General features: G+C 42.2%; 2 protein-coding genes across 3 annotated transcripts; both read left to right on the top strand.

The window, feature by feature from the left end:
- The first annotated feature begins 259 nt into the window (after positions 1–259).
- LOC115750220 (protein SENESCENCE-ASSOCIATED GENE 21, mitochondrial-like) lies at positions 260–1,185 on the top strand. The gene is made up of 2 exons (XM_030687429.2): positions 260–502; positions 707–1,185. The coding sequence occupies exons 1-2, from the start codon at positions 429–431 to the stop codon at positions 930–932; spliced, it is 300 nt and encodes a 99-aa protein (XP_030543289.1). The 5' UTR covers positions 260–428; the 3' UTR covers positions 933–1,185.
- A 3,716-nt stretch (positions 1,186–4,901) lies between these two features.
- LOC115750219 (protein SENESCENCE-ASSOCIATED GENE 21, mitochondrial-like) lies at positions 4,902–8,769 on the top strand. 2 transcript variants are annotated; one of them, XM_048272861.1, is made up of 3 exons: positions 4,902–4,975; positions 5,179–5,283; positions 8,421–8,769. In XM_048272861.1, the coding sequence occupies exons 1-3, from the start codon at positions 4,902–4,904 to the stop codon at positions 8,539–8,541; spliced, it is 300 nt and encodes a 99-aa protein (XP_048128818.1). In that variant the 3' UTR covers positions 8,542–8,769. The 2 variants fall into 2 exon arrangements, with proteins under 2 accessions (XP_048128818.1, XP_030543288.1); XM_030687428.2 differs by lacking the exons at positions 4,902–4,975; positions 5,179–5,283 and adding an exon at positions 7,897–8,120 and having other exon boundaries at positions 8,316–8,769.
- Positions 8,770–11,343: the final 2,574 nt, after the last annotated feature.

Below are 11,343 nucleotides of genomic sequence, written 5' to 3'. Positions count from 1 at the left end.
TGTACATAGTATTTTCAAATATCTTCCTCGCGAAGTTTTTCGAAGATTGGCTCCACACAAACAGACGAATAAAATAAGTGAAAAGGAAAAATCCAGAAGACGGCTCTACGTAGTCATCGTCACCAAGTGGGGCGAAGCAGGGAAGGCGTCTTTGGACCTGGCCCCAACCTGCGGACCTTATTTCTCCGTCCCTTCGCTCCCTCCTTCACAACGCGTCTCCCACCTCCTCTCTATATATTGGCCGACCCTCTCCTCTCTCTCCAGCCCATCTTTAGCGCAGAGAGAGAGAGAGAGAGTTTCCAGAAACCACGAAACCGCTTTCCTCCCTCTCGCTCCTGCAGAAAAAGACTCTTTCTACAGCGGCGCAGCGTCGAGAAACAGCAGACAAACCCCTCTTCTCTTCGATTCGTTGTGCATCCGTCAACCCAATGGCTCGCTCGCTCTCGAACGCCAAGCTTTTCTCAGCCGCCCTCGTCGACGGCTTCTCCGCCTACATCGCTAGGTACTTGGCGTTTTCTCGTGTCTCCTCCTCGTTTTAGATGATGGGTCTCTGTTTCTCTCCTTGAAAAACAGGGGTAAACAGAGCGTCCTTGCTCCTCCGTTTCCTTCCCCTTGGTTTCTAAACTCGTTCGATCAAGTTTTGACCGTTTCCTCGTGCTTGTTTGCATGTTTATCTTGCTTAACGCGTTGCGTGATTCTCGTGCAGGCGCGGGTATGCGGCGGCATCGCAAGGGGTTGCTTCCAGCTTCGCGAAAACAGGGGCGACGAGGAGCGCCGTGATGTCGAAGAAAACTGGGGAGGAGATGGCCAGATCCACCGAGAGCGTCTCGTGGGTGCCCGACCCGAAGACCGGGTACTACAGGCCCGAGAACCGCGCCGAGGAGATCGACGTGGCCGAGCTGCGCACGATGCTCTTGAAGAACAAGAACTGAGCCCGCCTAACAATATCCGATTGCAGCCGATCTCCCCGATTCGATCGTGATTGTGGCGACGCCCGTCGTTTCCGGACGCGTTCGTCCCGCGATATGACTCGATTGGATTTGGAAGTTGCGAAATCTGCGTCGCCCTCTCCGCTGTTTTAGGAAATTGTTACTAATCTATTGTACCGCCGAATTTCCGCTATTCATGCGGATAGATATTAGATTTGCTATTCTGCGTTTTAATCTCATGCGCGCTTTATGTTCAGATCAGATGATGATGTCTCAAATTAACCTCATGATCTCGTACTAAAATTCAAACAAAAAATCTTAATTCCCTACATCGCTTCGATTTCAGACTTAGTTGGGTACAGACTTAAGCACATGCCACGATGGCTCAGATCACCTAAAACGGTCACCATCATGAACACGTCATTACAAACATAAATCGCTCAGTCTCGCTTTGGAGCGGGATTGTTAGCTGTCATATCAATATCGCATTGTATATTTGCTCATCTGGGCATTCTTAATTATGAACAATCCCACGAAAAAACTACAATTTCTTTTTGTATGGTAAATGTCCTGAATTTCTTTTCAGTCTCGAAAATAACCTGAAGGTACTTTCCTTGTACTTCAGTTTATTATGGCCATGTAAATATTTTTCTTTTTGATCGGAATGAAAATCTTAATTTCACATGACAAAAGAAGGCGAATTTGACAAAATAAGTAAAATAAGAAAATTTGAAAAGTGAATCAACTTGGTACTGCTTGTAAAGACGGGTCCATTCTCCAAATACGGATATGTTGTAGCATGAAAGCTCGTACAACAGCTGATCATTGAATCTCGGATTATTATTATTAATGAGCACACGTCAATAAACTCCTTTCCAAGAACTACGGTTTTGTCAAAAGGCGGTACGTATTTAGATTCGGCGTTCCCAACACATCACCATATAAAGACCACAACAACATTCAAAGGTTGAAAAAATATAGAAAAATATTTGTAAATCTCATATCAATCTCTAGATCCGGAAGGAAGAACATCCAAATTTAGAACTAACTGAGAAGGGTTGCAAAATAAATAGCAGTTGATCATAAAAATCACTTTAAGATAAGCCGATTGTTGAGGACATTAGCAAACGAACCTCAAGACTTGTGCGGTGCTCGACTATCTAGAACAAGCACCCGAAGTCGGAGTGAGCGAGCATATTCAAATAAAGCAAAATCTTTCGAGACGCTCACGCTTCGAACTTCAGAACTTACTTTCGTGGAAAATATCGATTTCGCCGTCCACAAAATCAACGAAAAATCTAAAAGATAGAGAAATTAAAGAAAACAAACACGGAACAGATGGAGGAGATGGAAAAGGAGCCAGATGCGGGGGGAAGTAGGGGTGACCCTTAGGAAGGTCTACTTCGGTAGAGGTTAGTGGCGGCAGCAAGGGCGGAGAAAACACCTGGGGAAAGGTAAACCCCTAATTTTGGCCATGTAAATATGTCACGACATTTAATGTACGATGCTAGCCAAATGAATCAACCGTCGCAATTGATCAACTCGCCTTGTCAACCAAAAGTGTAGTCACACGACCTCTAACATAGAAAAAAAAAAACTTCATTGAGTATCCTCAAAATAACATAAAATATACTCCCCCGCCCTAAATTGTTTCATTTGTTTTCTGTGCCTATTTATTTTTTGTAGATGAAAAATATAAAAATGATAACATAAAATATATTTTTAAGAAAAAATTTCAAAAAGGGGCACGGTAGTGTCTTTATTTTTCCAAAAACGGGCTTGAAGTTGTCATTAGTTCAAATAAAGTGCTGAAGTGGTCACGATTGTTTTAGATAAGGACGTCTATATATATTTTTTTCTTTTTTTTAAATCGAAAAAGGGAAAAAATAAATAAAAGAGGGAAAAAGTTAAATGACGAAAATGCTCCTAATTAACTAGTTAGATGCCATTTTTTCGGATCGACATGGGTATTCACGTCTTTATTTATACACTTCAAACCCTTGCTTGAAATAATGAGAGCACTTTAGATTCTTATTTGAAATAATATTCACTTGAGATCTTTATTTGAAAAAATGAGGGTATTTCGAATGCCTATTTGAAATTTTCTTTCTTTTTAACATGGGGTTTTAAATCAAGTTTTTTTTTTTTTTTGGTCCAATGGGGTTTTAAATCAAGTTACGTGCATAGTATTTAATAAATAAAAATGTGTAAGTGGCCATTAAGTAAAAAAATGAGTTTTTTTTTATTTGCTTTCTTATGAAAGTTGCTCGAATTTTGGATCCATACAAACGAATTAAATAAGTAAAAAAAAAAAAACCACAAGACGGCTCTACGTCACCAAGTGGGCAAAGCAGAAAAGACGTCTCTGACCTGGCGGGAAACCTGTGGACCTTATTTCTCCGTCCCTTCGCACCCTCGTTCACAACGCGTCCCCCACCACCTCTCTCTATATATTGGCCGACCCCCTCTCTCTCTCCAACCCATCTTCAGCGCAGAGAGAGAGAGAGAGAGAGTTTCCGGAAACCAACAAACGGCTTCCCTCCCTCTCGCTCCTGCAGAAAAGGACTCTTTCTTCAGCGGCGCTGCGCCCAGAAGCAGCAGACAAGCATGTGGTATTGCTTAGCTCCGTAAGAATGACCACGAAATGTATCCAATGCACTTGCCATCGGCACCTGTTATGGACCGAGCATCTCTATAAGATGGTGTTTGGGGCATATCCATAGATGTCCTAAATGAAATTCAAGAAATTTGTCACTGTATCCTAGGAACCCAAATGAGACCGTGCTTGGAGAATCAGGAGCGTATTGCCATATAGATCACTCAACCTCTATCTAATGGAACAAGAAAATTCTTTGATCTGTTTCATTTTCAGGCCGGGGTCCCCAACAAATCTTTTTAAGTGCGGTTAACAAATGACCTAATTTGTGACAAACCCCAACAGTAAGTTTCCAATCTCGGCGTGATAAACCTAGCTAGAGGGGTGAAAATCACACACTTAGTACACTGAGCTTATTGACAGATAACGTGTCCAGTAGATCAATTTTCTCAAACTGCAATAATCTGAAAAGGAGCTAAGGTTAATCGACAAGCAATCTATTCATGGTACTCGGAAAGAAGAAGTGCACGCAGTCTGAATTGATCCAAAAATTGCTACACCCAGTTTATTGAACAGGAAACAGAACTGCTATGATCATGTCAATAATAGAAGCGGCACTATAGATCTTTCAAGATAAATAACAGCATTGAAGAATACTTTCGTAGAAGTGACATAGTATGATGCTACTTTGCGATTCTTAAAATCATGCATCTCTTAGCTGGTTTATCTCAAGATTAAAGCAGGAAGAATTGTTGTGTGGGACGTGGCCATAGAAGCACCGGAAATTGCCTGCTCTCCAAGATTATCCACAAAAAATGTATGTGAAGTTCACCGACACCAATAGCCCAGCCAATGACAGTTGCCCCATTTCTTCGAGTGTCCGCCCTTGCGTCTCCCGGGATTATCATGAAGAAGACCACCCACGCGATGCACGCGACTACTGCAATGACGTAGACAGCCCGCTGAGGTTTGACTTATTGTAAAGCCATGAGAATGCTAATGCCATCAGTGCACTTGCCACTTGGTTCGCAACGTGGGCAATTGCACATCCCCTCGTGGGAATATCTCCGCAGTAAAAACCGAAGTGATCGGACTGACTCCAACCGAGAAATGGCCCATTCTGTGTGGCTTCATTCTCGGTCGGAATCAGTCCGATCACTTCAGTTTTTACTGCAGAGATATTCCCCATAAAGTTGCGCGCGAGGGGATGTGCAATTGCCCACAGTGCGAACCAAGTGGCAAGTGCACTGATGGCATTAGCATTCTCATGGCTTTACAATAAGTCAAACCTCAGCGGGGCTGTCTACTTCTTCGCAGTAGTCGCGTGCATAGCGTGGGTGGTCTTTCCTTCGATTCGTCGTCCAACCGTCAACCCAATGGCTCGCGCGCTCTCGAACGCCAAGCTCTTCTCGGCCGCCCTTGTCTACGGCATCTCCGCCTACATCGCCAGGTACTTGGCGTTTTCTCGCTTCCCCTCCTCGTTTTAGATGATGGGTCTCTGTTTCTCTCCTCGAAAACAGGGGAAAACAGAGCGTCCTTTTTCCTCCGTTTCCTTCCCCTTGGTTTCTAAACTCGTTCGATCAAGTTTTGACCTTTTCCTCGCGCTTGTTTGCATGTTTATCTTGCTTAACGCGTTGCATGATTCTCGTGCAGGCGCGGGTACGCGACGGCATCGCAAGGGGTTGCTTCCAGCTTCGCGAAAACAGGGTCGACGAGGAGCGCCGTGATGTCGAAGAAAACTGGGGAGGAGATGGCCAGATCCACCGAGAGCGTCTCGTGGGTGCCCGGTCTTAGCACGATGCTCTTGAAGAACAAGAACTGAGCCCGCCTAACAATATCCGATCGCAACCGATCTCTCCGATTTGATCGTGATTGTGGCGACGCCCATCGTTTCCGGACTCGTCCGTTCCGCGATATGACTCGATTGGATTTGGAAGTTGCGAAATCTGCGTCACCCTCTCCGCCGTTTAAAAAATTGTTACTAATCTATCGAACCCCGGAATTTCCTCTATTCATGCGGATAGATATTAGATTTGCTATTCTGCGTTTTAATCTCATGCGCGCTTTATGTTCAGATCAGATGATGATATCTCAAATTAACCGCAAGATCTCGTACTCAAATTCGAACAAAAAAACTTAATTCCCTACATCGCTTCGATTTCAAACTTAGTTGGGTACAGACTTAAGCACATGTCACGATGACTCATATCACCTAAAAGGGTCACCATCATGAACATCTAATTCTACACCAATGCAACCACTTTTAGGTTCACGCATGAACACGCGTCATTACAAACATAAATCGCTCGGTCTCGCCTCGTAGCGGGATTGTTAGCTGTCATATCAATATCGCATTGTATATTTGCTCATCTGGGTATTCTTAATTGTGAACAATCCCACAAAAAAACTACAATTTCTTTTTCTATGGTAAATGTCCTGAATTTCTTTTCAGTCTCGAAAATAACCCGAAAGTACTTTCCTTGTACTTCGTTTACTATGGCCATGTAAATATTTTTCTTTTTGATCGGAATGAAAATCTTCATTTCACATGACAAAAGAAGGTGAATTTGACAAAATAAGTAAAATAAGAAAATTTGAAAAATGAATCAACTTGGTACTGCTTGCAAAGACGGGATCCATTCTTCAAATACGGATATGTTGTAGCATGAAAGCTCGTACAACGGCTGATCTTTGAATCTCAGATATATTATTATTATTAATGAGCACATTCCTTTCCAGTAACTACGGTTTTGTCAAAAGGCGGTATACACCTAGATTCGGTGTCCCCAACACATCGCCATATAAAGACCATAACAACATCCAAAGATTGAAGGAACATAAAAAATATTTGTAAATCTCATATCAATCTCCATATCTGGAAGGAAGGAAGGAAGAACATCCAAATATAGACCCAACTCTAGATCGGAAGAGAAGGGTTGCAAAATAGATAACAATCGATCGTAAAATCACTTTCGGATAAGCCGATTGCTGAGGATAGTAGCAAATGAACATCGAGACTTATGCAGTGCTTAACTATCTAGAATAAGCACCCCGAGTCGAAGTGAGCGAGCATATTCAGATAAAGCAGAATTTTTCGAGACACTCACGCTTCAAACTTCAGAACTTGCTTTCATGGAAAATGTTGACCGCATCGTCCACAAAATCAACGAAAAATCTAAAAGATAGAGAAATTAAAGAAACAGACACGAAATAGATGGAGGGGAAGGAAAAGGAGCTAGACACGGGGGGTTTGGGGGCGGGGAGGGGGGGGGTGGGGAGGACTGGGGGTGACCCTTAGGAAGGTCTGTTTTGGTAGGGGTTAGTAGTGGCAGCAGGGGCGAAGAAAAACCCTAGGGAAAGGTAAACCCCTAATCTTGGCCATGTAAATATGTCACGACATTTAATATACGACGCTGGCCAAATGAATCAACTGTCGCAATTGATCAACTCGCCTTGTCAACCAAAAGCGTAGTCATATACGACCTCTAACATAGAAAAAAAAAATTCTTTGAGTATCCTCAGATTAACATAAAATATACTCCCCCCCTACCTAAATTGTTTCATTTGTATCACGCGCCTATTTATTTTTTTAGCTGAAAAATATAAGAACGATAGTAGAAAATATATTTTTAAGAAAAATTTCAAATAGGGGCCCGATAGTGTCCTCATTTTTTCAAATAAGGACTTGAAGTTATCCTTATTTCAAATAATTGTCCGACGTGATCATGACTGTTTCGGATAACGGCGCCTATATTTCCTTTTTTTTTTTTTTCAAAACAGAAAAAACGGAAAAAAAATAAATAAAAGAGAGAAAAAGTTAAATGACGAAAATGCACCTAACTAATTGGTGAGATGCCATTTTTTCAGATCGACATGGCCATTTCAAGTCTTTATTTATACACTTTAAACTCTTGCTTGAAACAATGAAAGCACTTTAGATCCTTATTTGAAATAATATTCACTTGAAACCTTTATTTGAGAAAACGAGGGCATTTCGGACACTTATTTGAAATTTTCTCTCTTTTTAACATGGGGTTTTAAATCAAGTTACTTGCATAGTATTTAATAAATAAAAATGTGTAAGTGGCCATTAAGTAAAAAAATCAGTTTTTTTTTTTTTTTTGGCTTTCTTACGAAAGTTGCTCGAATTTTGGATCCATGCAAACGAATTAAATAAGTAGAAAAAAATCCACAAGACGGCTCTACGTCACCTAGTGGGCAAAGCAGAAAAGGCGTCTTTGACCTGGCCCCAACCTGTGGACCTTATTTCCCCGTCCCTTCGCTTCGCACCCTCCTTCACAACGCGTCTCCCACCACCTCTCTATATATATTGGCCAACCCCCCTCTCTCTCTCCAACCCGTCTTTAGCGCAGAGAGAGAGAGAGAGAGTTTCCAGAAACCAAGAAGCAGCTTCCCTCCCTCTCGGTCCTGCAGAAAAGGACTCTTTCTTCAGCGGCGCAGCGTCCAGAAACGGCAGACAAACCCCTCTTTCCTTCGATTCGTCGTGCAACCGTCAACCCAATGGCTCGCTCGCTCTCGAACGCCAAGCTTTTCTCAGCCGCCCTCGTCGACGGCATCTCCGCCTCCATTGCCAGGTACTTCGCGTTTTCTCGCTTCCCCTCCTCGTTTTAGATGATGGGTCTCTGTTTCTCTCCTCGAAAACAGGGGTAAACAGAGCGTCCTTTTTCCTCCGTTTCCTTCCCCTTGGTTTCTAAACTCAAGTTTGGACCTTTTCCTCGCGCTTGTTTGCATGTTTATCTTGCTTAACGCGTTGCATGATACTCGTGCAGGCGCGGGTACGCGGCGGCATCGCAAGGGGTTGCTTCCAGCTTCGCGAAAACAGGGGCGACGAGGAGCGCCGTGATGTCGAAGAAAACTGGGGAGGGGATGGCCAGATCCACCGAGAGCGTCTCGTGGGTGCCCGACCCGAAGACCGGGTACTACAGGCCCGAGAACCGCGCCGATGAGATCGACGTGGCCGAGCTGCGCATGATGCTCTTGAAGAACAAGAACTGAGCCCGCCTAACAATATCCGATCGCAACCGATCTCCCCGATTCGATCGTGATTGTGGCGACGCCCGTTGTTTCCGGACGCGTTCGTCCCGCGATATGACTCGATTGGATTTGGAAGTTGGGAAATCTGCGTCGCCCTCTCCGCTGTTTTAGGAAATTGTTACTAATCTATTGTACCCCGGAATTTCCGCTATTCATGCGGGTAGATACTAGATTTGCTATTCTGCGTTTTAATCTCGTGCGTGCTTTATGTTCAGATGACGATGTTTCAAATTAACCTCAAGATCTCGTGTACTAAAATTCGAACAAAAACACTTAATGAGCTACATCGCTTCGATTTCAACCTTACGTTGGTACACACTTAAAAATAGGCTACGATGACTCGAATCACCTAAAAAGGTCACCTTCAAGAACGTCTAATTCTACACTAATGAAATTTAGGTTGACGCATGAACACGTCATCACAAACGTAAATTGCTCGGTCTCGCTTTATATCAATGGCGATCACATTACTTATTTGCTCATCTGGGTATTCTTAATTATGAATAACCCCACAAGAAGAATTATAATTTCTTTTTCTGTGGTACTCAATATCCTAAATTTCTTTTCGGTCTCGCAAATAACTCGAAAATACTATCCTTACATGACATTTAATACTCGACATTGACCTAAAGCGTAGTTACATGCAACCTCTAAGATAAGTGACTTTTGGGTCATTGGTGCAGGTGTGAGATTATTGGTGTCTGACGGGGAAAAATTATTACTTTTTTATGGGATTATCAATTAACTAATGATTTTAAATAGCAACAATTTTCAAAATTCCTAGATAGATTTGGAGAAAACGCAGGATTGTTTCAATTAATAGGGCTATGCCATAAATGACGGAGACTTGCGATTGGCACACGGGATTCAAGTCACAGTAATGGTGTTGCTGACCGGGCGGCGCAACAAGTTGACGTTACCTTTCGGAACAAGCACCTGACCCATTTGGCCATTATTTGCTTCTTCTCGCAGGATTCTTTAATGGGGATCCAGGCACTAGTTTAGATATGCCAAAGTCACGTAGTTAGGTCCGGCCTAAATTAATTATACGGTGCCAAGGGACCTCCAATGGAAAGCGAGAACATACTTTTGTATCGATTCATACAATTATGGTGTTATAATCGATCAATTACGATGTTCGTGTTCATCGAACAACGTGGTGTTTAAATTTTTAAGGATCTACCGTCTCGTTTCTTCGTTAGTTCTTGGCCACGACTTGTATTTGTTGCGCAAAAAAAAAAAAAACATTGTTAGACAAAAAATATGCAATTGTGGATGTGTATCTAAAAAAAAAAAAACGTGTAGGAGGATAAGAGATATTTCAAATTTTATCAAGAAAAGTTCTTAAACTAAAATTGGACTCTGTATTATTATTGTATTTTTTTTTTCTAGAGAATGGTTTTTAATTTTTTTTAATAATTTACTTTGAAAAAGAATTATCCTAGCGTGCACGTGAGAGATTTCCGGGTATAATATCTTTTATTCACCCGACTTAATTATCGCATGCTTGATAAAAACAAAAAAATTATCGCATGCACGTCGTATGATCTTTTAAATTTTCTTTTCAATTAAAATGATGTGATTGCCTTGATTGAATAGAAAAATTATCCCACAAGAGAAATTTAATTTAATTTTGTTGTTTATTATGATGGGAATGCTTCGGCTTTCCACAAAAAAAAAAAAAAAAAAGAGTTTTAGAAGAGAAGCTGCGACTTGTCTTCGTCTTGATTTTGTCTAGTCCGCTCGTAGTTGCTGATCAAACTACCCTTCACAGAAATTGCTTGTTATTTTGGCGGTGAAGAAATTGCCTACGCCATCCGATTACTTGCAAATTACGAGATAAATCTAGTTATCTTGCTGGAATAAGTGTTTAAACTCGAGTAAAACCAAACATTTTTATATGTTCTTTTCTATACGCACGGTTTGTTTCGGATTGGACATGACATCAGAACTAGATTTCGCCCCAAGTTTTACCTTGCGAGCAAGGCCCCGTTCACGAAATTCCACGCGTCCTTCCTAATTCGGCTTCGCACGCCAAATGGATCTTAAAGTATCTCGCATCACTTGTCAATCCGCCGCGGTCGGTTCCTTTAATCGTGTTTTGACCAAAGATATGGTAAGATGGGATTTTCTTCGATCCGAAGGGAAGGGCGAGGGAAAAATGGTTAGACGAATTGGTGAGAAAGGGAAGGGGAATTCAACCACACAATCAAGCAAAAAGACTCATCGCCGTCCATTCCTGTTCGCTTTCGTTTGCTTCGCGAATGTCTAGTTCTCCATGTTATTATTCTTACGACAGAACTCCGTGACCATGTTGTGTAATGCCAACGGGGCAGTGCCGTGGTCATACAAAATTACAAAAGAAAAGACTACACGTGGTCGTATTTATTCTATTTTTATGTCTTCGTGACGTGAAGCTAAAGATGCGGTGAATTGTCTCGAGCTCGCTCATATAAGAGAAAGGAACTTGTATTTGTTGACGCAAAGATGGTGGCAATGGCAAAGTGTCGTTTGGGAGGAGCCAAGTTTCCCTCCAACACATCTCTGAATAATTGGAAAAAAATGGTCATTCCAATCATAGATCTAGCACGATCTTGTCGACCGCGGACCCTCGGCGAGCATCGGCCGGCGATCCTCGGCGGAGCAACGAACAGCTTTGGCTTTGTAGGGAGTAGATTGGGTTAAGGAACTTCGGAAATGCTAAATTTTGGCTTAAAAGGCCTTTGGGATTGGGTTAGCAAATATCTCAACTTTGGTAGAATA

The sequence above is a fragment of the Rhodamnia argentea genome, chromosome 1, assembly GCF_020921035.1.
Source record: "Rhodamnia argentea isolate NSW1041297 chromosome 1, ASM2092103v1, whole genome shotgun sequence".
In the NCBI taxonomy this organism is placed as follows: Eukaryota; Viridiplantae; Streptophyta; class Magnoliopsida; order Myrtales; family Myrtaceae; genus Rhodamnia; species Rhodamnia argentea.
The sequence above is the reverse complement of the archived record's forward strand: the minus strand, read 5'-3'. Positions and strand labels throughout refer to the sequence as shown.

What these genes read in the sequence shown, in the direction of transcription:
- LOC115750220 (XM_030687429.2), top strand. Translation starts at nt 429, where the DNA reads ATGGCTCGCTCGCTCTCGAACGCCAAGCTTTTCTCAGCCGCCCTCGTC. An exon ending in TTCTCCGCCTACATCGCTAG is followed by an intron (nt 503 to 706) that starts GTACTTGGCGTT and finishes ATTCTCGTGCAG; the next exon opens with GCGCGGGTATGCGGCGGCAT.
- LOC115750219 (XM_048272861.1), top strand. Translation starts at nt 4,902, where the DNA reads ATGGCTCGCGCGCTCTCGAACGCCAAGCTCTTCTCGGCCGCCCTTGTC. An exon ending in ATCTCCGCCTACATCGCCAG is followed by an intron (nt 4,976 to 5,178) that starts GTACTTGGCGTT and finishes ATTCTCGTGCAG; the next exon opens with GCGCGGGTACGCGACGGCAT. An exon ending in ACTGGGGAGGAGATGGCCAG is followed by an intron (nt 5,284 to 8,420) that starts ATCCACCGAGAG and finishes GGGGATGGCCAG; the next exon opens with ATCCACCGAGAGCGTCTCGT.